Source organism: Paramisgurnus dabryanus, chromosome 5 (assembly GCF_030506205.2).
Source record: "Paramisgurnus dabryanus chromosome 5, PD_genome_1.1, whole genome shotgun sequence".
Classification (NCBI taxonomy): domain Eukaryota; kingdom Metazoa; phylum Chordata; class Actinopteri; order Cypriniformes; family Cobitidae; genus Paramisgurnus; species Paramisgurnus dabryanus.
The window spans coordinates 35,127,295-35,154,039 of NC_133341.1; the positions used below are offsets into that span (position 1 = coordinate 35,127,295).

Consider the following 26,745-nt stretch of genomic DNA (forward strand, 5'->3'; position numbering starts at 1 on the left):
CATAAATGTATATTCACGCTTTTATCGACCAATACATGTCTTCATCTCATCTTAACTCACTCGGTTGACTTTCGCTCTCGCTGTTGTGCCGTGAGCCGGTGGACTCCGAGGTGAGGCTGAGCGTGCTGGGCACAGATGAAAGTTCACTGGGCAGAGGTGCGTCCACCTCTTCAGGGACGACGGGCCACTTTTGTCTGCGACTGTGCCGTACGGAGTCCCATCCTAAAACCTTGAGCATGTCGCTGCCCTGCCTCGTCTGGCTGATCACGCCCAGCACATACAGACACGTACTGCACGGAAAATTCATTTATTAAATATGCACTGTGTAATGCATTTTGCAAAATAGCTATATTAGTTTATTGGGTAACACTTTACTTGAAGGGGTGTTCATAAGACAGGCATGATGACACCTTCATGTTAGAAATGTCTTTGTTATGACAACTTGGCATTAACCAATACATCATAACTTGTCATGAGAACTTGACATTACCAAGACAACATAACGGACCACTTTTTACTAGTGATACAAATATAATTTGTCATTAAAATGTCATTAAGTGTTAATACTCTGTCATATAGTTTTATAACAGCATCATTAATATTTTTCTTGACCTCAACTACAGTCGTACAAATATAATTTGTCATTAAAATGTCATTAAGTGTTAATACTCCGTTATATAGTTTTATAACAGCATCATTAATATTTTTCTTGACCTCAACTACAGTCGTACAAATATAATTTGTCATTAAAATGTCATTAAGTGTTAATACTCTGTCATATAGTTTTATAACAGCATCAGGAATATTTTTCTTGACCTCAACTACAGTCGTACAAATATAATTTGTCATTAAAATGTCATTAAGTGTTAATACTCTGTCATATAGTTTTATAACAGTGACATAAATATTCTTCGTTGATAATGTTTTTTAAAGTTTCCTACATGTTTTTAACAAATAAAATCAATTATTCAATAATAATAATAATCATAAAAATTTATACAATTCTATTTTATTGCATTTGGAGACTGATTCACCTAAAATTAAATTAATCAGTACAAAAATATTAACCCATGCAGTGTTCGGTCTATATCGAAAACATTTATTTAAATTAATTAATTAAATGTTTTATTAGTTTTTTCTTCTACATGTATGTCAGAAAATTTCAGAACCCTCTGTGTGAGGAAGAACAAGTTCTGTATTTGCAAGTTAATGTATTGTGCACATACATAAAGTTAAGTATGATATTTTGACGTGTTTGTTGCATTTTGTTAATAAAATTTCAGATTATTTGACACATTATTAAAGGGATACTTCACCGATTTAGCATTCAGCTTTGTATCTGTAGAAACCCGGCAGTATTACTGAATGACCATGTTTCCCTCCCTCATTTCCCCTTGAGAGGAGAGATATCTGCATTTTGGTTCTGCAAAAAAGTCCTCCGATGATGTAATATGACGATTTTTGCATCATCGGAGGACTTTTTTGCAGAACCAAAATGCAGATATCTCTCCTCTCAGGGGGAAATGATGGAGGGAAACATGGTCATTCAGTAATACTGCCGGGTTTCTACAGATACAAAGCTGAATGCTAAATCGGTGATGTATCCCTTTAACACTTTATGATATTAATTGACAGTTTATGACATGTAATGTTAACCCATAAAGCTAGGTAGTTTCTTAAGTTTGATAATTATTCTACTATGTCATGTTTATGACAGATTTATGACAAGTTATGATGTATTGGTTTATGTCAAGTTATCATAACAAAGACATCTCAAACAATGTCATCTTTGCATTAAAAATGACACAATTGAACAAATGACACTTAAAAAGACATAAATGTGCATACAATCTCCTTCATTTTCATGGCACATGTCATATCATGATTAAGGTGTCATGTCAGTCTTATGAACACTCCTTCATTTAAAGTGTTACCATTTATTTTAAAGGCACAATATGTAAATAACTGTATTTGTATGTGGATGCTTTGGCAAAACAAATACACACAGTTAAAAACGTGCAGGTAAGGTATTTGATAACGCATATAGAAGTTACCCGCGTATGGACAAAACCTCGCATTGCTGTGCCAGAGCTATGATATCTGGAAGCACATTTTCCTCCTGCAGAAGGTTGAGCCCCCAGTTAGAGCTGCCAATGTTACCCTAAAAATGCATATTTGAAACACCATAAGCACATAAAGTTCATGAAATTATAATTCATAAGCTAGAGATGCTAAAAACATGACAGACCAGAGCCCAAAGCACAGCTTTCAGTTGTTTAATGCCTTCCCATTTATCCAACACTGGAGAACGAACAGCGCAGCAGAGATCCTGGATGACTCCCTAACAAAAACAATGCAAATATTTAAACATAAAAGCTTCAGGCAACTATACAAAGAGTGAATGAATAAATACACACCTTTGCTTCTAATAGTAGACAACCTGTTTTATCATGTACCAGCTGCCCATATAAATGAACGGGAAGAAACACATTTGGCCGTTGTAACCTATAATGTGAAAATATCATAGTTAAAATAATAAGTGTACAATGAATTAGGTTTTGTGTAACGTCAAATCGCTTTTCACTTATTGTTAATGTTATTTTCACGTGATAGAAAACACAGAAACCTTTGGTTGCTGCGCCGGACGTAGTTGTCTCCGTCGACAGGCTTGCGATATGTCGTCAGAGCTTCGTTCAACTGCTCTTCAATCATGTCCACATACTTAAGATTATATTCCTACAGAAGAACAAATATATTAACATCTTCATTAGCAAGAAATTGACACAAAACCATGAACTGACAGCTGAATATTTGAAGCAATTACCTTCTGCCACTTTTCCAGCTCTTTGTTGACGTATCCTCTTTCATTGAGGTATGTGAAGCCTTTTGGGATAGACAGAAACCTTTACAAAAAGATGAAGGAGACAAGAATCAAAAATAAAATTTCAGCAAACATCCTTCAAATACAAAAGCTTCCTTTATTTAAAAGTCGCTGTGATGCAAGCACCTATAAAGTGGCTAAATGTAGATGTAAACAATCTTTTTACGTGTACGTGAATGCCCATGCAAGGCCTTACAAAGCATAGTTTATCTGACTTATATTGCGTACACATACCCTGGTACATGTATGCGCGACCTACGAGTACAAAGTTCACGCGGTTCCAAAAATCCAGAGGTGCTCATACATTGCGTGCGTGCTATTCTGATGACGAAATTTGCGTCACGCTCATTGTACATCGACCCTCGCGTTCTCATAAAAACGGGACTTTAGTTCAGGCTTTAAGCACCACTAACACAACAAAATTTTTAACCAAAAACTGGAAATTGTTTATGTGTTTCGGCTGTTTGTTTACACGACAACGTTTTTGTTATCATTTCTGTGTAAAAAACAATAAGTCACGAAGTAACATCGCCACCTACTGGTCTGGCACGCATAATACAGCGGTTTAGTGATTTTCGTTGATCTGTGTAGTCACAGATCATTTTGACAACGTTGTCGTGTGCATGTGAAATTAAAAAAAAAAAATTTAAAAAGAAAAACCATTGTTTACTACATCGTTGTCCCATTTATAAAGCATTAGGTGCTTGATTTAACAAAGTTTGTTACAGTCATACTTGTGAAGAGGTACAGATGTATTTATTGTTAGCTTAAAAGGATACATCTCCTATAATAATCGATACATTAAAGTGGTATGCATACAATAACAGAAAGGCATAAAGCTTTTACCTCAACAGCAGCAAAAGTCCTTTATCCCCGAGATGAGACAGAGCTGGTCTCATGTGAATGAAAGTGTGCAGGTTCGCCTGTAGTCGTCAAAACATTTCTATGTAAAACTGCATGCCTATATCAACTTTCTAATTTGGATTTTGTTAAAGGTATAGTGTGTAATTTTGAAAAGGATCTTTTGACAGAAATCCTAAATAATATACAAAACTATATTATCAGGGGTGTATAAATACCTTTTTAAAGTGAACCGTTTTGTTTTAATTACCTTAGAATGAGCTGTTTTATCTACATACACAGGGGGTCCCCTTACGTGGAAGTCACCATTTTGTGCTGCCATGTTTCTACAGAAGCCCTTAACGGACAAACTTTTTGTTTGTCTCCGTTAATTACATGTTTTTCCGGTGGCGGCTATCATAGCTTCTCTATGCATTTCAAAAGCGAGGGGTGAGCAGTGGACTGAGGCGTTGGTTGCAATTCGCAACCTCACCACTAGATGCCGCTAAAATGTACACACTGCACCTTTAATGACTAATTACAGAAAAATGCTAACCATTTCATTGCATTACTCATGGCCTTTACCTTGTCTTCACATGCTTCATCCAGGATGTCCAGTGCCTCCATGGAAATGTTTTTATTGTGGTCATGGAGTTGTGTGACCAGTAACTCCATCCCCCAGTTACTGAAAAACTCCACGTTAGCTCGCAGCAGCACACGCAGATGTTTGGTGGCGTAGAGACGGCAGTTCTGTTATAATAAAAACAAAGAGATTGACACAGAGTTCCTCTATGCTTTTGAGACAATTACGTCAAGCAAATTCAAGCACACAAGCAAAATCCATATTAAAAATGTGAAAAAAATACTATAAAAGAAATCTTTGTCAGTAGTAGATATGTGACCTTGGACCACAAGGCCAGTCATAAGTTCCATGGGTATATTTGTAGCAATAGCTAACAATACATGGGTCAAAATGATAGATTTTCTTTTATGCCAAAAGTCATTAGGATATTACGTAAAGAACATGTTACATAAAAATATTTTTGTACATTTTCTACTGTAAATATATCAATAATTATTAATTTATCATTAGTTATATGTGTTGCTAAGGACTCTGGACAATTTTAACTATTTCCTCAATATTTAGATTTATTTTCACCCTCAGATTCCAGATTTTCAAATAGTTTTATCATCTTGGTCAAATATTGTCCTACCTTTACAAACTATACATTAATGGAAAGCCTATTTTTTCAACGTTCATGTTTTTCTTTAAGAAATTGACCCTTTTGACCGTTTTTTTTTTGCGGTCCAGGGTCACATTTGGGAAGCGGGATGTGTCTTACATCAGTGCCTGCTGTGAGGATCTTAGACAGAATGACTCGAGCGAGTCCGTCTCTACTGTAGTCCAGCGTTGACATCGTTAACTTCAGCAGTTGATCCTGGTTTTTCATTGAACACATGTTCAAAAGACTGCGCAAACAAAACAATGCATTTACATTTATGCATTAAGCAGACCCTTATCCAAAGAGACTAACATTGCATTAAAAGGCATACATTTATTCAGCATGTGTGTTTGCTGGGTTCAAACCATAAACTGTAAAAAATATGGACGTGTATTAGGGCTGTGACGGATCACAAAACGCACAGATCGGATCACATTACGGTTTTTGAGGCACGGATCGGATCGTTTTTCGGATCAGCAAAAAAAAGGGTGAGAAAAATATAATAACAAATAAAGAAATTACAAACATTTATAAAAAAGAACAAAGTTGCACATTAAGTAAGGTCTAAAATAAGCATTAGATACAGAAATTGAATTAAATGAATAATAACACTTTAATTATTGTACAAATAAATTATTATTATTATTGTTATTTTAGAGCAATAGAAGTGATTTTCTGTTTGTCTTGGGTTGTTTGATTAACATTAATGACACAGACTTAAGGAGGTTAATTGAGGTTACTGTCTCTTTAAGACCAAATAAGCAGAATGGTTTCTGACTCTATAATTCACTTAAGACATAAACAAATGTTTTTATTAGAAAAAGAATACTGTGAGATCATTTTGTATGTATGTGCCCTGTCAAGAACAGAAAGATTTTAAGTTGGCTTACTTTCTTGAAGTATATGTATAAGAACTACTGAGGGCACTTAAACGCGTGCATACACACAGGCGAATTTCAAACTGCGCTTCAGGAAGAAGATGCAGCATAAACTGTCACTTCGCTTCACATAAAAACGTTACGTTATTTTTCATTGCTCTATTCAGTGAATGTATGTTAATGGACAACATTATGAGACACAGTAGCACGACTCTCTCTATAGTTTACCCATGAGGAGTTCTGATCTTTGAAAGGATGATCTGACTGGAGCTGGACCGGACACTTAAACGCATGTGCATACAGAAATCTGCTCACATAACGCCTTTTTGCGGTTACATTGTTTTAAATCACTTGAATGTTAACATTTGCAAGCCTTAGAAACACGTGCAAATGATAAACTTTCCCTATTTAAACGTGCATATTAATCCGCGAATCGCATGAAAGCCGAACCGTTGGTTGTGATCCGTACGGATCACGGATCAACTGCGATCCGTCACAGCACTAACGTGTATTGTCCGTGACATCACTCATAGGTTTGAAGCTTAAAAGTAGGCGGTGCCTGCCGTCGCCATCTTGGTCGTGCGTCAACGCGCATCACTCGCGGATAATCGAAAATGGGTAAAGAGACGGGACATGAGCAAAATTTGCTATATAGACCAAAAACCCATTTTGTACCAGGCTGTAAACACATTATTTTTACTGTAAAGTTGGGCATTTTAACATAGAGGTCTATGGGAATTGATGAATTACAAAAGTCACTTCTGTATTGGCTTCATCAGAGAGATCAGAAGGTTGCCCCTTGGTTCAAACCCATGACCTTCAATCACTCAGCTATACAGTGTGCAATAAAATAACATCATGGTAAAGCCACAGTTTTTCTGCAAGTTCAGTTTCCTCATTTTCATCTCTCATCACCATTTTGCAAAAAAAATGACGTAAGAGTATTTCCATAAAATGTCAAGGGATAACAGGCGGGCCCAAAATGTATTATTACATATCCTATAAACCTGAAATAATCTTGACAAACTATATATTATTATTGTTGGAAAGCTCTAAGAATGTAGTTTTCATATTTTAAGGACATTATATGAAATTGTATAGTGAGTCATTTTGTTAAATGTCACTGACAACGTAGGAATACATATGAAATTGTATATATTCATATTTCGTTTATCCATCAAAATATATCTATAAATCTTTAAAAAAAAACTTGACAAACTGAAACTATATATCATTGGAAACTCTAATAATGTAGTTTTTATATTTTAAAACCTTTTTGGATGAATAATAATGCAGTGACAGTAATTTATTAGTTTGTGACAAGAGTATGCAGCCAACATTTGACACCTGGTGGGCTTTGTTGGTAAAACCACTAAAAGTGTTACAAAGAAAGTGTTACAAAAAAAATTGTAATTTTAACTTAATTTGGATCAGAACTAGTTGAGACTTGGGCATAAACATTTTCATTTTTGTGTTTTTTTTTTTATAAAATAGATCAATAATTGCATTCACTTTCATTTAAAAATACATTTAACTATTTTTTTATTTAATATTCACAACTCCAAACACTTCAGTGTCGTCTTCAAACCAACAAGACCAAGATTTTGCTTCTAGACCAAAATTATATTAATTTGAAGGTGCACATCACCTTTTCACCCCCCCCAAATGGTTTTTATTCAGTACCATGGTAAAGAGCAAAGCAGTACTGTGCCATGGTCCTGGCACCTACTTGGTAAAAGTGTGCATGTGTGCTCTTACCATTGAAACACGCCACATTTCTCCAGCATTTTGACTCCGTTTGGTTGTGACGACAGGGTACCCAGAAACAGGAAGTAGTGCTGACTAAGTGTGTTGAGGAGGCCGTTACTATGGAGACTGCGTTCAGGTTTGATCCCAGATGAGGAGGTGAGCCACTGGACGATGTCCTTCACCAGCTCTTCTAAATACATCTGACCGTCCTATAAGTGAAACAGACAACGTCGCTGTTGTCAATTGCCGAGGTTTTTGTTTACACAAAGGATCAATTTTTTAGACCGAGTGAGTTTCTCACCTCCTCAGAATCCAAGAGAAATTGCATGAACTGACATCCGGCTACCGTCAGCTGTCTGGATTTAGCATGATCCAACTCTAGAGCGGAGTATAGCTTACTGCTGGGCTTATAGAAATACAGCAACCTCCTCACAAACCTACAAACACACAGAGTATAGTCTGTGACAGGAGATCATGAGCAAAACATATGAATTGCTCATATGATGACAGGTTATATGCCGGACTTACTTGTGCATTTGTTCATCTTTGTTGTTTTTAAGGTTCACATTTGGCCACTAGACGGAAAGAGAAAACAAAGTGACCAGTTAATAATACCACATACAATATTTGTGACCCTGCCTGTGAAAGTGATTTATTATTTAGCGTTTTATACATAAAATCATCCTACATAATGTAAAGAATGTTCTGTGAAAATAAAACCTTGATATCTTTAATATTGACTCAGTAAGATCATGACAAAGATTGAAATCAATGACTAAAATCAAACTATCATTAGATTACGAAACAGCCTGGTTCACATCAGACACAAATGAAGCGTTAAGTGTGAGTGATTTACATGTTAAGTCAATGCAAAGACACAATAGACATCCTGCAACGCTGGAGTTGAAAAATCTGAACTATAGCCGATATTTGCGTCACGTTAGCCAGTCAGGAGCTTGCTCTAGTAGTGACGTGATTACGACTTAATGAGCTGAGGCAAAAATACAAAACAACAATGGAGGATAAAATCATCATCACTGTATGTGAATACCTGGAGATATACGACACATCTTCATAATTTTACAGAAACAGGAATAGAAAGGATCTTGCTTGCTTGGTCAGTTGTAAAAAACATTCTTTTTAAAGCTATATATATATATATATAAATAAAATAGATAGCTGCTAATGACTAAAATCAAAGCATCATTAGATTATATAAGATTTTTTTGTACCTCATCCGACGCAAATTTCATGCGCAAGTGACGCAAATTTCCCGTGTGTAATTTACGGGCGAATTTCCCATGTGTAATTTACGGACGAATGACGCAAATTTAATGAGCAAATGACGCAAATTTCAGACGCGAATGACGCAAATTTCAGGCACGAATGACGCAAATTTCAGGCGCGAATGAGGCAAATTTCAGTCGCGAATGACGCAAATTTTAGGCGCGAATGACGCAAATTTCAGAAGCTAGCTGCTAATGACTAAAATCAAAGCATCATTAGATTATATTAGATTTTTTTGTACCTCATCTGACGCAAATTTCACCCGCGAGTGACGCAAATTTCCCGTAATTTACGGGCGAATTTCCCATGTGTAATTTACGGACGAATGATGCAAATTTTATGAGCAAATGACGCAAATTTTATGAGCGAATGACGCAAATTTCAGGCGCGAATGACGCAAATTTCAGGCGCGAATGACGAAAATTTCAGGCGCGAATGACGAAAATTTCAGGCGCGAATGACGAAAAATTTCAGGCGCGAATGACGAAAATTTCTGGCGCGAATGCCGCAAATTTCAGGCGCGAATGACGAAAATTTCAGGCGCGAATGACGCAAATTTCACGTGCGAATGATGCTAATTTCAGGCGTGAATGACGCAAATTTCAGGCGCGAATGACGCAAATTTCAGGCGCGAATGACGCAAATTTCAGACGCGAATGACGCAAATTTCATGTAATTTACGGGACAAATTTCCCGCATGTAATTTACGGGGCGAATTTCCTGCGTGTAATTTACGGGGCGAATTTCCCACGTGTAATTTACCGGGCGAATTTCCCACGTGTAATTTACCGGGCGAATTTCCCATGTGTAATTTACGGACGAATGATGCAAATTTTATGAGCAAATGACGCAAATTTCAGGCGCGAATGACGCAAATTTCAGGCGCGAATGACGAAAATTTCAGGCGCGAATGACGAAAATTTCAGGCGCGAATGACGCAAATTTCAGGCGCGAATGACGAAAATTTCAGGCGCGAATGACGAAAATTTCACGTGCGAATGATGCTAATTTCAGGCGTGAATGACGCAAATTTCAGGCGCGAATGACGCAAATTTCAGGCACGAATGACGCAAATTTCAGGCGCGAATGACGCAAATTTCATGTAATTTACGGGACGAATTTCCCGCATGTAATTTACGGGGCGAATTTCCCACGTGTAATTTACCGGGCGAATTTCCCATGTGTAATTTACGGACGAATGATGCAAATTTTATGAGCAAATGACGCAAATTTCAGGCACGAATGACGCAAATTTCAGGCGCGAATGACGAAAATTTCAGGCGCGAATGACGAAAAATTTCAGGCGCGAATGACGCAAATTTCAGGCGCGAATGACGAAAATTCGAACATTTCAGGCGCGAATGACGCAAATTTCACGTGCGAATGACGCAAATTTCAGGCGTGAATGACGCAAATTTCAGGCGCGAATGACGCAAATTTCAGGCACGAATGACGCAAATTTCAGGCGCGAATGACGCAAATTTCAGGCGCGAATGACGCAAATTTTTAATGTAATTTACGGGACGAATTTCCCGCATGTAATTTACGGGGCGAATTTCCCGCGTGTAATTTACGGGGTGAATTTCCCACGTGTAATTTACCGGGCGAATTTCCCACGTGTAATTTACCGGCGAATTTCCCACGTGTAATTTACGGGCAAATGACACAAATTTCCTGTGTGTAATTTATGGGAGAATGACCAGATTTTAAGCGCAAATGACGCAAATTTTACAATTTTACAATAGTAACAAACCACAAGGTAACAAACCACTGATTCTAACAACTGCTGTTGTATACTGTAACACCTATTCCATTGATATTAGTTTAAGTATTACAATAAAGGATAGGACTCAGCAGACAAATTTTACTCATGAGCCAAGTGTATTAAAAAGTTAACCAGCAAATACAAATCCTATACTAAACCAACAGTCACAACACCAATAATCCCACAGTTTACAATAAAGCAATATTTCCCCCCAATGTACAGTCTTTGGTTTGCCTTATCTCATAAAGTTCTTCTTTGCAAAGTCTAGGTGAAGCAATCAAACATCCATAGTCATCAAATGAGGAATAAAACAGTACTTGAATTTCCCAGCTCGCCCCCTACTGCTCAGGTAAGTAATTACATGGCTGCATTGAGAGTACTTCTTGGTACACAAGTAACAGGGAACTGTTACAATACTATACAGCATTTCACATACTATTCAAAATTTAGCAGGCAGTATTTAGTATTTAGCAGGACTGCGCGATATTGGTGAAAACTGGCACTGCTGTATTTTATTGTCCTGCGATGAATATTGTGCTATGAGAACAGCTTTACCAGATGACGTGATAACTTTTGTCTTGCATTTCTTGAAAAGCTTACAAAGAAATCTGTGATTTCTCTTTGTCATTTAAAACCATTCTTATATAGTGTAACACTGGCAAAAGCATCTATTTGCATCTAAAAGCACCTTTTGAAATTTTTTTTTTTAATTAATACAAATTGAGTTGGGCCCATATAAAGGATTTTACCTTCAGTATAGTGTTGATAAGAACCCAGTTCCACTCCAGGTTCTGTTTGTGATTGAGGATCTGACTGTCTCTCAGATTCATCATCAGTGCCTCTTCAGTATCCTACAAACACAAATGTAAATAATGTACATCAAGTGTGCTTCTTTGTCATAAAAACAAAATGCAAAGGCCAAAACAAATGAGATTCAAGTGTTTGCACAGTAATGATACAGTGTGAAGATTTAATACCTTCATAATAAAGATATCTTTGTTCGAGCGCTGATGCTGTTCCTTCTTGTGTGTTGAAGTGGCCGTCCTGCATAAGATGTGATCCAAGTAAAGGCTGTACGGTCTGGGCCCGCGCCGTTTCTTCTCATGAAAACGCTTCAGGTGGTTAACCGCAGCACTGGCGCGCCTGGAGAAACAGCACGAGATTCATAAACTTAACCTGAAAACGAGCAGATGATCGACTGTTTGCGTGCATTTGTGTGTCTTTACTCACAATCGTTTCTCCTGAGGGATGTCAAAGGAAGCTGCCATGTTGATCAGTGTGGGTAAACAGTGCAAATGATGACTGTGAGAGTGAGGAAGAATTGTATTGGCCTGAAAGAGAGAAAAAAAGTGACGTTTACATGCACAGCTACTATCCTCAAAAGTAAAGCCGACAACAAAAAGGCGAATGGTTAATACTAAGCCAAATTATGTGGAGAAAATGAGCAAAGATACATGATCCAGTGCACTACCATGTATAGCAGCTCTCCGAGAAGTACAGTAGCTCTGACGGATATCTGTCCATCACTGCCGGTCACCACCTCCACCAGACCCTGCGTAATCACACACAAAAATAATCAGTATTAAAAACATCACACTGGCTTCAGCTTCACTGTTAAACAACATGAGGAACGTGATGAAGTCTTTCTATACCTCCAGTAGTCCGCTGTTGATGAAGGCTGACAGTAGCAGAGCCAGGTAGTTATCCATGAGGTCCGGTCTAGAAGAACCAAAAACACATCAGAAACCAAATCCTGATATAAGAGCTATAATCTAAGAGTCAGGTATATCAAGTACAGCATAGTTTTGCGTTACCTGGACCGCGCTCGATGTGGCAATATGACTTTGGCCTCCGCTGCTACAAACCCATCGGATAACCTCCAGCTGTCCTGAAACCTGCTGGGATCTGAACACATCAGAACGTAACACACGTCAGACACAATGCACACAATGTTACTATCAGTTTTGAATAAAAATGTTGCTCACCGACACTGTGCAGGGCTTCCTCAAAATCATCCGTCACCATAGGAACAGGCAATCTGAAGATGTCATACATGACTTCTAATAAGGCTTTCTGTAGAAAAAAAATGTCAAAACTAATTAATCTGATACGATTAGGAAAATCCTAGACTGGTTACTTTACTCACCCTGACTTCCATGTTTGGTATACAGAGCAGACCAATCAATGACTGGACACCTGAGTTCCCTGATTTACACAAATTTATGATACCTGCAAAAAAATAAACACACGTCAGAAGAGATGAAAAGAATATGAAGTTTAAGAAAAACTGATGTAGATGATGCAGTGGACATCATACCTGACCACGAGCGAAACGCAGCCACGATGGCCATTTTACTGGACAGAAACCGACTCTCTCGGTCTTCTCTGTGGAATCGCAAAGCAGTTAAAATGTATTAAAGGGACATTCCACTTTTTTGGAAAATATGCTCATTTTCCAGCTCCCCTTGAGTTAAACATTAGATTTTTAGCGTTTTGGAATCCTTTCAGCTGATCTCCAGGTCTGGCGCTACCACTTTTAGCATAGCTAGATCCATTGAATCAGATTAGACCATTAGCATCGCGGTAAAAAATAACCAATTAGTTTCGATATTTTTTCCATTTAAAACTTGACTCTTCTGTAGTTACATTGTGTACTAAGCCCCATGGAAGAGTAACATGTCTGCAGCAGGCGTAGTGATATTACACAGTGCCCAAAAATAGTCCCCTGCTATTGAAAGTAACCAAGTGGACTACTTTCGACTGCTGTGTAATATCATTGCGCCTCCTGCAGCCATGTTACGGCAGCAAAGTCCTTGATTATTACGCCAGAATGAGAGTATAGTTTCTAGCCATATCGGCCTAGAAAATCACAACTTTTAATTTTCCATCAGTCTTATTACACAATGTAACTACAGAAGAGTCAAGTTTTAAATAGGAAAAATATCAAAACTCTTTGGTTATTTTTTTACGCAATGCTAATGGTCTAATCAGATGCAATGGATTGTGCTAATCTGTGCTAAAAGTGCTAACGCTAGACCCGGAGATCAGCGGAATGGATTTCAAAACATTAAGAATCAAATGTTTAACCCAAGGGAGCTGGAAAATTATTAAAATACACATCAGGCGTATAAACATGCTTTGCACCTATTTTTATTGTTGCTACTGCATGCATTTACACTAGGGCTACATGATCAAATGCATGCAATTCTCATTTACTGACGTCGGCTTTAGTGAAAGTGAAAGTGAAGTGAGTATTTGCCAATGTATGGTAACCCATACTTGGAATGTGACCTCTGCATTTAACCCATCCAGTGAATAGTGAACACACGCACTGCAAGTCGTGAACACACAAACACCCGGAGCAGTGGGCAGCTATCCCTGCAGCGCCCGGGGAGCAATTAGGGTTAAGGTGCCTTGCTCAAGGGCACCACAGTCGCAACCCGCCGGTCGTGAGCCTCGAACCGGCAACACTTGGGTTACAAGCCCAACACTCTAACCACTAGGCTACAACTGCCCCTGAATTTACTGACAAGATGCGTGTGACCATTGCATGCAATTTATTGTGCAGCCCTTGGCTCACCAACATTATGTTGTTACTTGACTAACTTGACTAACATTATATCTACAGAGACATCAGTAAAGTATTTACTGTAAGTAAGTAAGTGTCACAGATTATGCAAATGACATTGCGCAGGAAATGCTGCGTGATGCAGAGCGACTATGTGTTGGGTAGTGAAAAACACTTGTATAGAAAAACTATTAGGGATGTTTATTTCAGTTCATTTTCCTGAACGATAAAGCAGCTTGTTAACCAAACATGAACCGTTAACTGATAAAATTTTAATATTAAAAACCACCAGGGTAGAAATAATTTGCGTCTTTTACAGGTCATTCACAAATTAGGGATAGAAAAGTGGCGAAATGTCTGTAGGCACGTGTCGACACATTATAGTATTAAAGCAACACTAAAGAGTTTTTTGCTCTTTGCTCCCCCTACAGGTTGGAAGCGGAATTGTCCATTACCGCTGTCGTAAATAATTTAGCCTACTGAAGCAAAGCTGGCTATGATTGGACCGCGACCCGACGGTTGGAAACTTCTTTAGTGCGGTTTTGGCCAATAGAGGGCTGCAAAGCGAATATGAAAGTGCTGTTCACCCTGTTTCGATTGGATGAACGACTGAAACTTTTTTGGAAAAGTTATTTTAAGGTTAAAAAACTCTTTGGTGTTGCTTTAATCGGTCATAAACTCTAACCTTCGGTTAACCGCTCAATATGAACTTATACTGTGAACCAAGCTATATTGCATACATTACATAAAAATATGCATGTTTAAAAAAGTACTTAATCACTATATTAGCATATACGGCTAAGTAGAATTGCGTTCTGGTTTGTGGATAAGACAGTGTTGTATGCATCAATCTATTAAAGTACAGCTCAGTCAAATACACACATGCACACACACATACAAACTACTTACTTGATCTGCGCCTCCGCTGTGTCAGGGTTGTGCCTGTAGTGAAAGTCTGTGTACGGTGCAAGAATTTGCTGAAAAAGATGATATCAGGTTATGATCCATTTGATATCAGATGATAAAATTGCAATCTTCTTTACTTCAGTTCTGCTTTGTAAAGCAAGATAAGAGAAGACAGACAGGAAACTATTGGGCAGACACAGACCAGAATCAAACTTTTGGAGGTTAGCAATATTAAAAAATGCTACAGAGAAATAATTATATTGCTGGATTGTCCAAAATGTGTAGGGTTTATGGCATTGTTTCTTAAAATAGTTTCTGTGAAAGTGCAAAATGCTTTTTGGCTCATGCCCTAAAGTTTGAAATATTGATGAAAAATAAAAATTTTACTATCAATAGTTATTATTATAGATACTTGGTTCCCACTCCAAGTCAAATGTCGATTTTCCCTGACTTTTACTGATAAAAAGCAGAATTTCCAGGACCGGGATGTCGTGCGCCTGGATAATGTGGTGTACACTTTGAGTTTATAAAAATGTAGCTTAAATGCCTTAAATAAGTAAACAGTGGCAATAAATAGGGCTGTGCCGGTTTCAGAATTGGTTCGTCACATAACCGTCGGTGGGGGGCGTTTTGCTCGTTTAAATGCTCGTGGATTGACGGGAAAGTGTCATTTTACCATAAAACCATGAATGTGATGCCAAGTGTGTTTTAAACAGTAATAACTTTGAACAATTTAACAGAAATCAATGAAATATTAAAAAAACACACTGTTGCCAGAAGACTACGCTGTCACTCTCTGCCCAGCATAAATTAATCCTCTAACTATCATCTATCTTAATAATCTTCAGAGAAACAGATTTGTGCATTGGGCTTTTTATGTCTGTAATTGTGTCTATATCTGTCATTACACGGACCAGAGCAGCACGAAAACAATGTGGATTAAAAGCGTATTGAAGAGGTTTTGCTCATAAATGCAGGTAAAAGAAAGTAATGTGAACTCGAGATTGTTATTAAACGCAGCCGGTGTAAAAGCACAATGGCCACGCGCAGCAAACGCTCTCCGCAGACGCGCTGCACGGTGCTCACCCGGCGTTTGAATAAACTAGACACTGATTAGCTACTTGCTCTACGTTTCTTTAAAATTAACAGCAAGACAACTAGCAGTGAATGTGCGTTCAAGAGAGTTAGTAGATTAGCATGGGAAGATTTGAACTTGAAAAGCGGAGTGTACTGATGCCTTTCCGCGGTTAAAACAACATTCCTTCTCATGGTCATTCATGTTAATTTGATGCTATAAATTAACTAGAAGGAAGAGATAATTTGAAAGGCGAGACTTTGTTTAATATGTTTAATCTCAAAAGTAACCGAAAAGTAACCTGGTCTGTCCTGTATGTCGGCACGTTGTCAGTGTCTGCTCCGCTCTGTATTTTTCACTGCGTGAGAACGTGAGGGGCGCGTGTAACACAGACTGATAACAGTTGTTTTTAATTAGTATTTAAAAATTCTTTATGATAAAAAATGTTTAAAAAAATATTTTAATAACACGGTTTTGGCGGTTATAGAGTTCTAATGACGGTGTTCAACTATAACCGTCGGTCTCACGGTTATATAATGACCGTCACACCCCTAGCAATAAACAGCTGTTTAAATTGTGGTCAGCGGAGGCTTGGACCTCGGAAATGGTATTCAATAGGTAACAAGCGGATTACATTTTGATAAATGGAAACTAATATTTAAAGCAAAAACAAAAAATCTCTGATATTCCATGACTTGGTCAAAAAATATAAAAAATTCCCTGACTTTCAATGTCTGGAAAAGACCTTTTAAAATTTCATGCAATTCCATAAATTTCATGACCCTTGGAAAACCTGTTTTAAGCTTTATAAGACAAATTAATAAAGATACATACAAACTAATAAAGATTATGTTAAATGCCTATATGCAAAAATATGACACTGTCTGTGAAACCACAGCTAAAGTCGCATAAAATCTTAGTAAAAAGTAATTTGTGACCATTGCTGTAAATGACGAAGCCTTAAATATATTTTAGTTAAACTTTTATTTATATCATGAACAAAAATTGTCTTTAGTGATTGACATTACGCTTTATTATTCTTCGCAAAAAATAAATTAACTTGGCTTCCTAAAACATTGACTTCTCTGTGTTCACCTTAAGCACAAAAATACATAATTTTTATATCATTCGTTTCAAATTGGTGATTTCTTTTTCGAGGCTGCACGATGCGAAGTTCATCACATGTGTGGCTAGTCATTTCAAAATATGTGTTCGGCCTGTCATGTAAACTTGAATGCATCACGCGTGATGTCATAATACAACAGCAGATGCTTCAAAGAGGTTCATGATAAAAGAGACGCTCGCCTTTGTCAGATACTTGCTTAATCTCATGTGTAATCAGAGTTTACCGTTTAGTTTAGTTACCGTCCTATGAGTATTTTGTGAACGTCTCTTTTATCATAAAACCTTTTAATGTATGTTACACACCCTGTGTATATCATTATTGTGTGTTCAATGCTTTGCGTGTACCTCTAGTTCGACATCAGCACGCAGGTATTGTCGTGTTTGTGGGTGATTGAGCAGGTGCAGTATGGTGGTAATCAGTGCTTCATTGATGCGGCTCAGCTGACAGTCTATAACGTTTTTAAGGATCGTGCTCAGACCGCCCTGCTTGGCCACCACCTCTGGATTTTTCAACGCTGGAAGACAACAAAAAATCCAAACATTAACACCTTTCCTCATCCTCAAGTATCAACTTTCTTGTAACTTTACTGCATACCAAGTTCACAAATGATGGCGATACAGGCTCGAACCATCCGATCTCTCTCCTGCAATCCATCATTGGCCACGGCGATCAAAGAGTTCGTCAGCGACTTTGGGAACAGCTGCGCATTCACCGTTATCATCTGAATGAATAAAATAACAGAAAATAAAATGTATTCTAAATATAAAACCTACATAATCTGGTTTTTTTTAAATGGGAAATGAGCGTGAGGTCATACTTTTCTGACCAATCGGAGTGCTTGAGTTCTTTCCACCTCATTACTCTGCTGGATGTCAATACACCTGTATACAAACTCATGAATCTCAGTCCAGGAGACATTCTGGCACATCTATATTATCTCTTTATCTGTTAAAATGTTAACCATAAAAGCTGGAGAATATAAGCTCACCTGGAGATCAGGTAATCCACCTGCAGCTGAAGAACTTTCTGAAGGACGGTGCTCTCACGGATCAGATACCGCAACGCGCGCAAACCCGCAGCACGAACTTCTTTCACCTCATTTAGCAAAGCCACACGCAGACTAACAAGACAAAGCAAGCAAGAAGAAAAACAGATCATTTGTATTCCTGTTTTTTTTTTACAACTAAAGCAGAAAAGAAACAAACAAATAAAGGGAAGAATGTTGAGATGAGCTTCTGAGCTCTGTGTTTTAAATCCGCATACAATAGGAAGTGTTACTGTTATTTGTGGCACTCACCAAATAATGATTTCCTCATATGTAAATCCTAGTTTTTCTTCACAGTGGTTAACACTGTTCAGTAGCTGAAAGAAAGAAAGAAAGAAAGAAAGAAAGAAAGAAAGAAAGAAAGAAAGAAAGAGGCAAGATGTTTTTAGGGGTGCACCAATATAAATCGGACGATGATGCTTGCTATGCTTCTCAATGAATTACTTTGAAATGCCGGTACATCCAAAAGCCAGAGAGCGCTCTTGTGCAGAAACTCAAACCTTTTCAGGTATTTTCATGATAATAAAGAATATTAATTATGTTTATGTTTGACGAGTGTTGCTTTTTCAAATTAATGTTATAAACGACTTAAACTAACAGTGATTTTAGATCGATAAGGACTTACTGACCAAAAGCCTTAGTACATGAAATAGCTGTGCATAATATCGGCTGTGCGATTCAGAATAGTTATCGGCCACGCATTATTAGTGTATATCGGCATTTATCGTCACATCCCTAGATGGTTTATATGTGAATTAGGGCTGTCAAACAATTCATTGCGTTTAATTGCATACAAAATAAAAGTTTGTAAAATGTACGTGTGTGTCCTGTGTGTAATTATAATGTATACATAAATACACACAAATTCATGTATGTATTTGGGAAACATTTACATGTGTACATATATTTATTTTTATATATCTTTTATTATAAATAAATAAGTAAATAAATCTTACATTTATACATGTTTGTATGTGTGTGCTTTTATATATACATAATAATTACACACAGTACATTATATATTATGCAAACAAAAACTTTTATTTTGTATGCAATTTATCGTTTGACAGCACTAATGTGAATTTGGATGTTTCAAATATGACACATGTGAATTTTTTTTGACTGTTTAGGTGCCAAAGATTAGTTTAAAAATGAGGATTTCATATTGAAATAATAATGATGAAGTGTAACGATGCATTCACACAGGGCGTAAGCATTAACGTTTCTCATTTAGTTCGAATGGGTGAGGTCATGCATTGCCGAAGTGAATTGTGGATCGTCTGTGTCGCATCACTGGCTCTGCTTACAGCAGAAGTTGAACATTTCTCAACTTTTCAAGCGGAATTCGTAAGGTGCTTAATGGATAAATAAGTCTATAAAGTTGACCTCATAGTAAAATCAGTGCCATACACCTTGTTTGTGTGTTACTACGGAGCATAATGACCTTAGCAGGCTGTGCATGCATGTGCATATGTGTGTGATGATGTCAGACCCCAGGCGGACAGCGGGGGTCATGTGACCCTGTGAGAGGATTAGATCTCCTCTATGTCAGCACCCTTTAAAGGCTACACACACACACACACACACACACACACACACACACACACACACACAGAGAGAGAGCATTTGTGTGTGAAAGTTCTCAACCTCTATGCATATGTAGCACCTAAACATACACATTATTATTTGCTAAAAATACTAAAATGAAACTCTCATGCACACAAATAAAACACATTCACTTTCAAAACACACAGGATTATTAGAAAGGACTTCACACAATGTGTTTGCATTAGTGTTCATAGTTAAATAAGATATAGCTGTAATTTAAGCTGGCTTTTAACATGATTCATTATATTTGGGCATTGTAACTATATCCAAATCTTCACAACCACAAGTGAGAAGATACACAAACAAATTGTTTAACATGATACAGATCTGCTAAGCTAAATATAACATTTTTAACTTAATCTATATCCTAATCAGCATTCATCTCACAACCACTCAGACTGAATCCAAATTTTAACAATTTAAGAAAGTGCTCGCCGTGAAGAAACCATAGTTTTTTTGGGTTAGGTAGGATGCAAACAATACTAACAAAAAACATTGCCTTTGCAAACAAGCATAACAATATTGCCCAGTAACATTGTTCCTCTCATTAGAAGACCCTAAACCTAAACACCACCCCTTTATTGTCCTAACCCTGTAAATCTCCCCAAAAATACCAAGACTGTCAATTTTTAATGACTCGAAATATGGGTGGGGCGTCGTGCATAATTTTGCAAAAACGTGGGAAGCCCAAGATTTTAAGATGGCAGACAGTAAGCCTATAGCCCATTCAAATCAAATAGGATGGTTAACAAAAGAAGCACAGCTACCGTCTGAACTGGCAATAGTAAAAGTAAAAGGCCATGCAGCAGGAAATGATGAACAAGCCGTTGGAAACAGAAAAGCAGATGAGGCTGCAAAAGAAGCAGCACAACACAAGCACAAATCAAATCACCTTTTGAATGTAATGATCAAACTAAGTTAGCCATGGCTGTAATTTTTGCAAAGCTAGCCGACACATGCAGATCTCGAGCATTGGAGCAAGCACGGATGCGCACCAGTTGAAAAGGGTAACTTCCAAAGTTGCGACTGGTAGTTTTGATAAGGCATTACCATGGCCTGTCCCATACTAGCAGCGCCAAAGTGATTCAAGCAATAAATCATTTATATTGCATTGCTGATGTACAAAAAAAACCTAAGTCTTGTCGTGTCTCACATGCGCAAAAATGAATCCACACAAACAGATCAAACACGATGCATTACCACACCCTGAAGCGCCTTTCCAGCATGTTCAAGTGATTTTACGCACATGCCGCCGATTGGAAACTTGAAGAACCTTTTAGTTTTCGTAGATTGATTTTCAAAGTGGCCTGAAGCGTTTGCGTGCGCTAAAGAAGATGCAAAAAAGGTAGTAAAGATATTAACAAAGAAAATAATTCCTTGTTTCGGCATACCGACCACAATTGAATCCGATAACGGGACGCCTTTCGCATCCAAGGTAACGCAGCTACTAGCAAAAGCGTTATCCATTGATTGGCATTTCAACATCCCGTATCACCCACAGTCATCGGCTGTCGTGGAAAGAACAAATTCGACAATAAAGCAAAAAATAACGAAAGCCGCGGTTGAGACCGGAAGGAAATGGGTAGATTTACTGCCTGCCGTATTAACAGAAATAAGGATGACCCATTCTTCAACTACAAAACTCTAACCATTTGAAATATTAATGGGTAGACCCTTCCCAACTCCGTGGGTCAAAAGTTGTGCAGGTGTTTCTTCCCTAGGTGACCTGGAGGTGATACAGGAGGACTACGTGGTGTCCCTGATTGGGAAATTGAACTCTATTTGTCTCTGTCTCTTCCTCTTCCCTCAGAAAAGCCAACTCGCACTTTTGTCCCTGGACAGAGTGTCTTAATCAGGAGCCTAAAGCCTATGAGGGTCGGAGAGCCAAAGTACGTCGGTCCAGCCACTGTGATCGCAACACCATTCTGCCACGAATCTGGACCAGAGACATCCACTACCACTGCAACTGCGAGACACAGAGGGCAGCAAAAAACCACAACTGAGAAACCTTAATGGAATCTCCACCACCTGAAGAAGTACTCAAACACTGCACAGTGACCGAGGTACTCCTTATATTCGGTAGCCACGTTGTGGAGACAGCACAGAGAATATTGGAAGACAACATATACATCCCACAAGTGACTATTGAGAGACAATTCATAGATCGTACACTGATTTATATATTTTCTCTGAATGATGTAGGGGATCTGAAAGTAGACAGAAAAGACGACGAGTAGAATATACTGTCTTTCAACTGGAAAAAGGGGGTCCCATATTAGCAAAAACATAAGATCAGGGCTCAAAATTAACTTTTTTATTTGGTAGCACTGGTGCTCCCAACTTTAAAGAGTTAGGAGCACCAGCAAAAATTTAGGCGCATCCATCCAAAAATTAAAAGGCACCAAAACTACAATGTATATGTCAATAGATTTATTTTATTAAAAATAAAACGCCACCATACCCAGCATTTAAAATTTGGTCTTCTATTTATTTTATTTTTTGCTGCATAGATTCCAAAATTAATACCCAAATGCTGTTGAAATAGTATAGCAATAATAATTTAACAATTACAGGTAAAATGATTAAGATTACAATAGAAAATCTAGCAAACACGTAAAACACTGATTAACTGGGACATTACAAAACTGACCTTAATATAGAAGGCTAATATATATAGGTATTTTTTATATATATATATATATATATAGGTATTTTAACTGCATTACCAGGATGCTATTACTACTAAATAGGCAATGTTTTAAAAAATACTATAAAAACATACCATCATTGTCGTGTTCCACATCAACATGGACCACAAGGATGTTTGTCGGATGTCCATTCACCAGCGCATGCGCACATACACTATCAAACACTCTTTGACAGACAGGTCGGTGTCTCCATCAATAATGAACACATTTATCATGACACTACTTTGGCACTTTCGCCATGTTTAAGCAAAATGTTAAAATGTTTTGATTCCGCCACCAACGCCGTTTTACAGGATTTACAGTAAACACAGTAAGTTACATTGAGCCATTCTCATAGCGGAGACACTCATAATCTTTAAACCACTCTCTCCGAAAGGTTTAACGTCAAGTCTTATTTTCCGGTGGTGGAGTCGCATTTGAATCCGGATCGTCGTCATTAATTACAGTAGTAACATTGGCTGTAATCGTCTTGTTCTCGTCATGCTCGCGGTTCGTCTTTCACATTTTCGCGCTTCATGTACCAACGTAGCACGGCAACAAGGAATGACTGACGCTCATATTAGCCAATCTGCGATCTTCATTAAAACGTAAGAACTTAATGGTGAAATTTGATTGTTCTCTCCAACGTTACATAACCACTGAACATGGGACAGCAGCACGCAGCATCACAATCTAAATCAAGTCGTACCACACAACAAAATGGGCAGTCGCACAAATGCTCCCAAATATATTTTAAGGTCGCACAGATTAAATTTCGGTCGCATATGCGACCAAAATTGTCGCAATTTCGAGCCCTGTAAGATTAAGGTTAATTCCTATTTTTAGGTTTTATAAAAATTGCACCATTACTTACCGGTTGTGTACCAATGTCTTTGGCATACACCTCAAGAAAAGCAGGAGTTGAAATTGTAGAAGAAGCAAAGAAAACTTTAGAAACAACGGCAGGCGCAACTGGAGTTGTAATAACGGTAACCGTACAAGAAAGACCAGATTTACCCGTAACCCAAATAGTAGTTTACCAAAACGAGGGAATTATTAGAGCCCAACGACGTATCGTAACATTGGACCATGTTGACGACCCATAGATCAGAAGTCACAATACGTATAAAACGCAGGCCCTGGGACCCCTTTAGGCACCCCGGTCTGTGTGGTTTAACTGGAACATCATGGATTTTAGTTATAGTTTCAATTGTAATCACGGCCTCCATTATATATTTAGAAGTAAGCTCCCCAAAACAGAATGTGACAAAGCTCGATAAACGTGTCCTACATGATCCAAATGAGGCGGCGCCTGAACGTAATCCATTGAGAGTGACGCTATAGCAAGGCAAGGATCAAAGTTTCATTTGTGATCCAATATCTGTAGGCGTAGGAAAAGATGCTAACTATGAAGAGGTACGAAATATGTATGGCAAAGAACTCTATCTATGCGCCGAACGATGTGCGTGGTCAGATGTGAAAGCATATTACGGTAACCCGGAAATAGAAACAGATCCGAGATTCAAAGCTATGATAGCTAAAGGGACTGTTTAATGAAAAAGAGGTACCAAGATTGTACGGGCCGGGGAGAACAAGACGGCATCTATGGCTTTTAAATATCACAATCCTAAATGTCCAATTCTCAGACGCAGGGAAATAATATTGCACGTGGGCCATAGAAGGAAGAGATACGTACCAGGAGGTGCAAATAAATGTAATCATGCCCCTCCCGGATGTAACCATTCGGGATGTGATGACCGACTTATTTCCTGACCCGAACCCAAAACCTTTCGAAAAAGGACATAGAATTTATTATGGGTTCTGATTTAAGTGATAACATAAAAGAAGTTAGAGCAGCCAAGCCCAAATTTAGTGGAAATTATGCATGCGCACTGGCGCTGCTTCAAAGAGAAGTTGTTAGGGATTAAATAAATGGAGACTGTTGGGTCTGCATGCAGTTGCACTCCACCTAGAGAACGCAACCACTAACATCAGAGATAATTACGACCGGATGTACAATGCCACGACAAATGTCCATCGTGGTCAAAATGAGCGATAACTTAAAATTAAACAAATCTATAACGACCGGATTCAAGGATTACCAATGAAGTAATCCCGGTCTACCTTTCAGGAGGCCCACATTCCATGTACAATCACATTTAGCAGAACTATGTGTTTGCTCGACCGGAGGAAAACATTATGTAGGCGTATCGGATTGTAAAAATACCATAACGCTTAACATAACGAAAAAACCCAATTGCACCCTACGAACGCAAGATAAAAATGTACTATCATTCGATTGCCCATTCACACATCCAGATAGTGGCAAGGCTGTTGCTATCCGTCTCTACTTTCCACAGGCACCTCAACATTGTCCAAAAAAAGTAATGACATTGCAAGTAAGGAAACCGTTAACTGCCGGATTAAACGTGAGTCTCATACAATGCCGCTTCATTTCAACGGGTATAAAACGGATAACCCATGGACATCCCCATGGGAAAATGTGGGATGGTCGTTAGCTGGGCCACTTACTGGGGTGGGAACAACAACCGCCCTAAACAAGATTAATGGTCTAGCATGGCAAGTTCTATTGCTAGAAAATGACACGGCTCACGCTTTACAATTGGTTAACGATGAAATAAAGAAAATGAGGGAAGCAGTAGTCCAACATAGACTTGTATTAGACATGCTTACGGCCGAGAAAGGAGGAGTATGTCGGATGATTTCTGTGTCATGTTGTTTTCACATCCCAGTAAATTCAGACAACGTAATTGATCTTATAGGGCACATGAGGAGAAGCAATATCCCAGGCGGAAAGGGCTGATGATTCTTGGTTCGTGTGGTTAAATAGCATTTGGGGGGTCTGGGGAACATGGATTTTTAATACTGTAATTCCCATAGTATTGTTGATACTTGCAGTTTTATTGTTTGCTCCCTGTTTAATGCAATGTGTTACTGGATTAATCACCAAGGTTGTCTCAGGCATGGTGTCTCAGCATACATACCAAACCATGGTTAATGTCACCGTACCCGTTAGAAGCCCTCCTAGTTACAATAATCTGAGATCTTTGAATACTACCAATCCAGAAATCAACGATGATAGCAGAGGGATTATGTGACTAGGGATGGCGAAAACGAAAAATTTTCTTGACCGGCCACCGAGCCTCATTAGCCGGTTGAAACCGGTTAACCGATAGTTTAAAATATGCTATGCTATTTAAAATAACAGCCATTTCTAGGTATGTGACAAAATGACGTAATACGCACGAGCGCTTTGTTCCCACGGCTGTTCCCAGCAGGTATTCAGCGCCAGACACGTTGGTGACTTAGGAAATCTGTCATATCTTTGCTTTGTGAATACCTCTAAAGCCCATATACTAGTGACATAAATTACTTCCTCACGTTGATTCTCACGTTCGAATTTCCAAGACAGCTGTCGTAAGAAGAAAGTTATAAGCGAAGCAAAATTTCTCTCGTGTTTGGCAGTGAAATCCTCTATGAAGGCGAGTATTTTTTTGTTTCAAACCAAATACTTTATACATTTAACTTGAATTAGGTGAAGTTTGGGATTGATTGTAACATTCGCATGTGCTTTTTTAAGATCCGCAAGTGACGTTGTTGTCAAAAGCAGAATCGCCCATTCAATCATATTGGCTTCCAAAACTTCTCCGTTTTCATCAATCCGTGCAGTATTTTTCAAAGTAATCATACAGAACGAAGGATTAGGCTCTCTAGATTACATTATTGGCATAATTTTGTCAAACATATAAATAAATACATGCATGCAACATGCATGCATTTATTGATTTATGAATGATAAATAACATAATCATCAATTAATGTATTAATAATATCTGACCATTTAAATTGCTCGCCAGCATTATTAGTCAATTAAGAAATATTAAAGAAACAATGAAATGTTTCTTTAATATATAAAAATACAGCAATTTTATTTGAGAGGGCTTTGATTTCATATGGAAAGATATGCGTGGATTGATGCTCTGGGTTTCATTAATTAGTGGTTAATCAAAAATAATAAAATTTTTATATATCTTTTAAAAAGATGTCATCTTAATCTTGTTGGGCTTTTAATTACCTACAATGTGG

General features: G+C 38.0%; 1 protein-coding gene across 1 annotated transcript in view; it reads right to left on the minus strand.

Annotated features, from left to right (window-relative positions):
• The window catches only part of rictora (RPTOR independent companion of MTOR, complex 2 a), a 40,864-nt gene that overhangs the window by 10,529 nt on the left and 3,590 nt on the right, over positions 1-26,745 (minus strand). Inside the window, exons 4-30 of the mRNA XM_065250993.1 lie at positions 18,596-18,660; positions 18,287-18,418; positions 18,116-18,179; positions 17,893-18,019; positions 17,643-17,812; positions 15,101-15,168; positions 12,941-13,008; positions 12,770-12,852; positions 12,609-12,696; positions 12,438-12,528; positions 12,276-12,342; positions 12,095-12,175; positions 11,854-11,954; positions 11,601-11,766; positions 11,373-11,474; positions 8,100-8,146; positions 7,873-8,008; positions 7,581-7,780; positions 5,065-5,191; positions 4,307-4,471; positions 3,728-3,804; positions 2,825-2,903; positions 2,627-2,736; positions 2,418-2,505; positions 2,249-2,341; positions 2,055-2,161; positions 61-290 (exon numbers count right to left, since the gene is read on the minus strand). Coding sequence (XP_065107065.1) covers positions 61-290; positions 2,055-2,161; positions 2,249-2,341; positions 2,418-2,505; positions 2,627-2,736; positions 2,825-2,903; positions 3,728-3,804; positions 4,307-4,471; positions 5,065-5,191; positions 7,581-7,780; positions 7,873-8,008; positions 8,100-8,146; positions 11,373-11,474; positions 11,601-11,766; positions 11,854-11,954; positions 12,095-12,175; positions 12,276-12,342; positions 12,438-12,528; positions 12,609-12,696; positions 12,770-12,852; positions 12,941-13,008; positions 15,101-15,168; positions 17,643-17,812; positions 17,893-18,019; positions 18,116-18,179; positions 18,287-18,418; positions 18,596-18,660 — 2,932 coding nt within the window. The remainder of the gene's footprint in view (positions 1-60; positions 291-2,054; positions 2,162-2,248; positions 2,342-2,417; positions 2,506-2,626; positions 2,737-2,824; positions 2,904-3,727; positions 3,805-4,306; positions 4,472-5,064; positions 5,192-7,580; positions 7,781-7,872; positions 8,009-8,099; positions 8,147-11,372; positions 11,475-11,600; positions 11,767-11,853; positions 11,955-12,094; positions 12,176-12,275; positions 12,343-12,437; positions 12,529-12,608; positions 12,697-12,769; positions 12,853-12,940; positions 13,009-15,100; positions 15,169-17,642; positions 17,813-17,892; positions 18,020-18,115; positions 18,180-18,286; positions 18,419-18,595; positions 18,661-26,745) is intronic.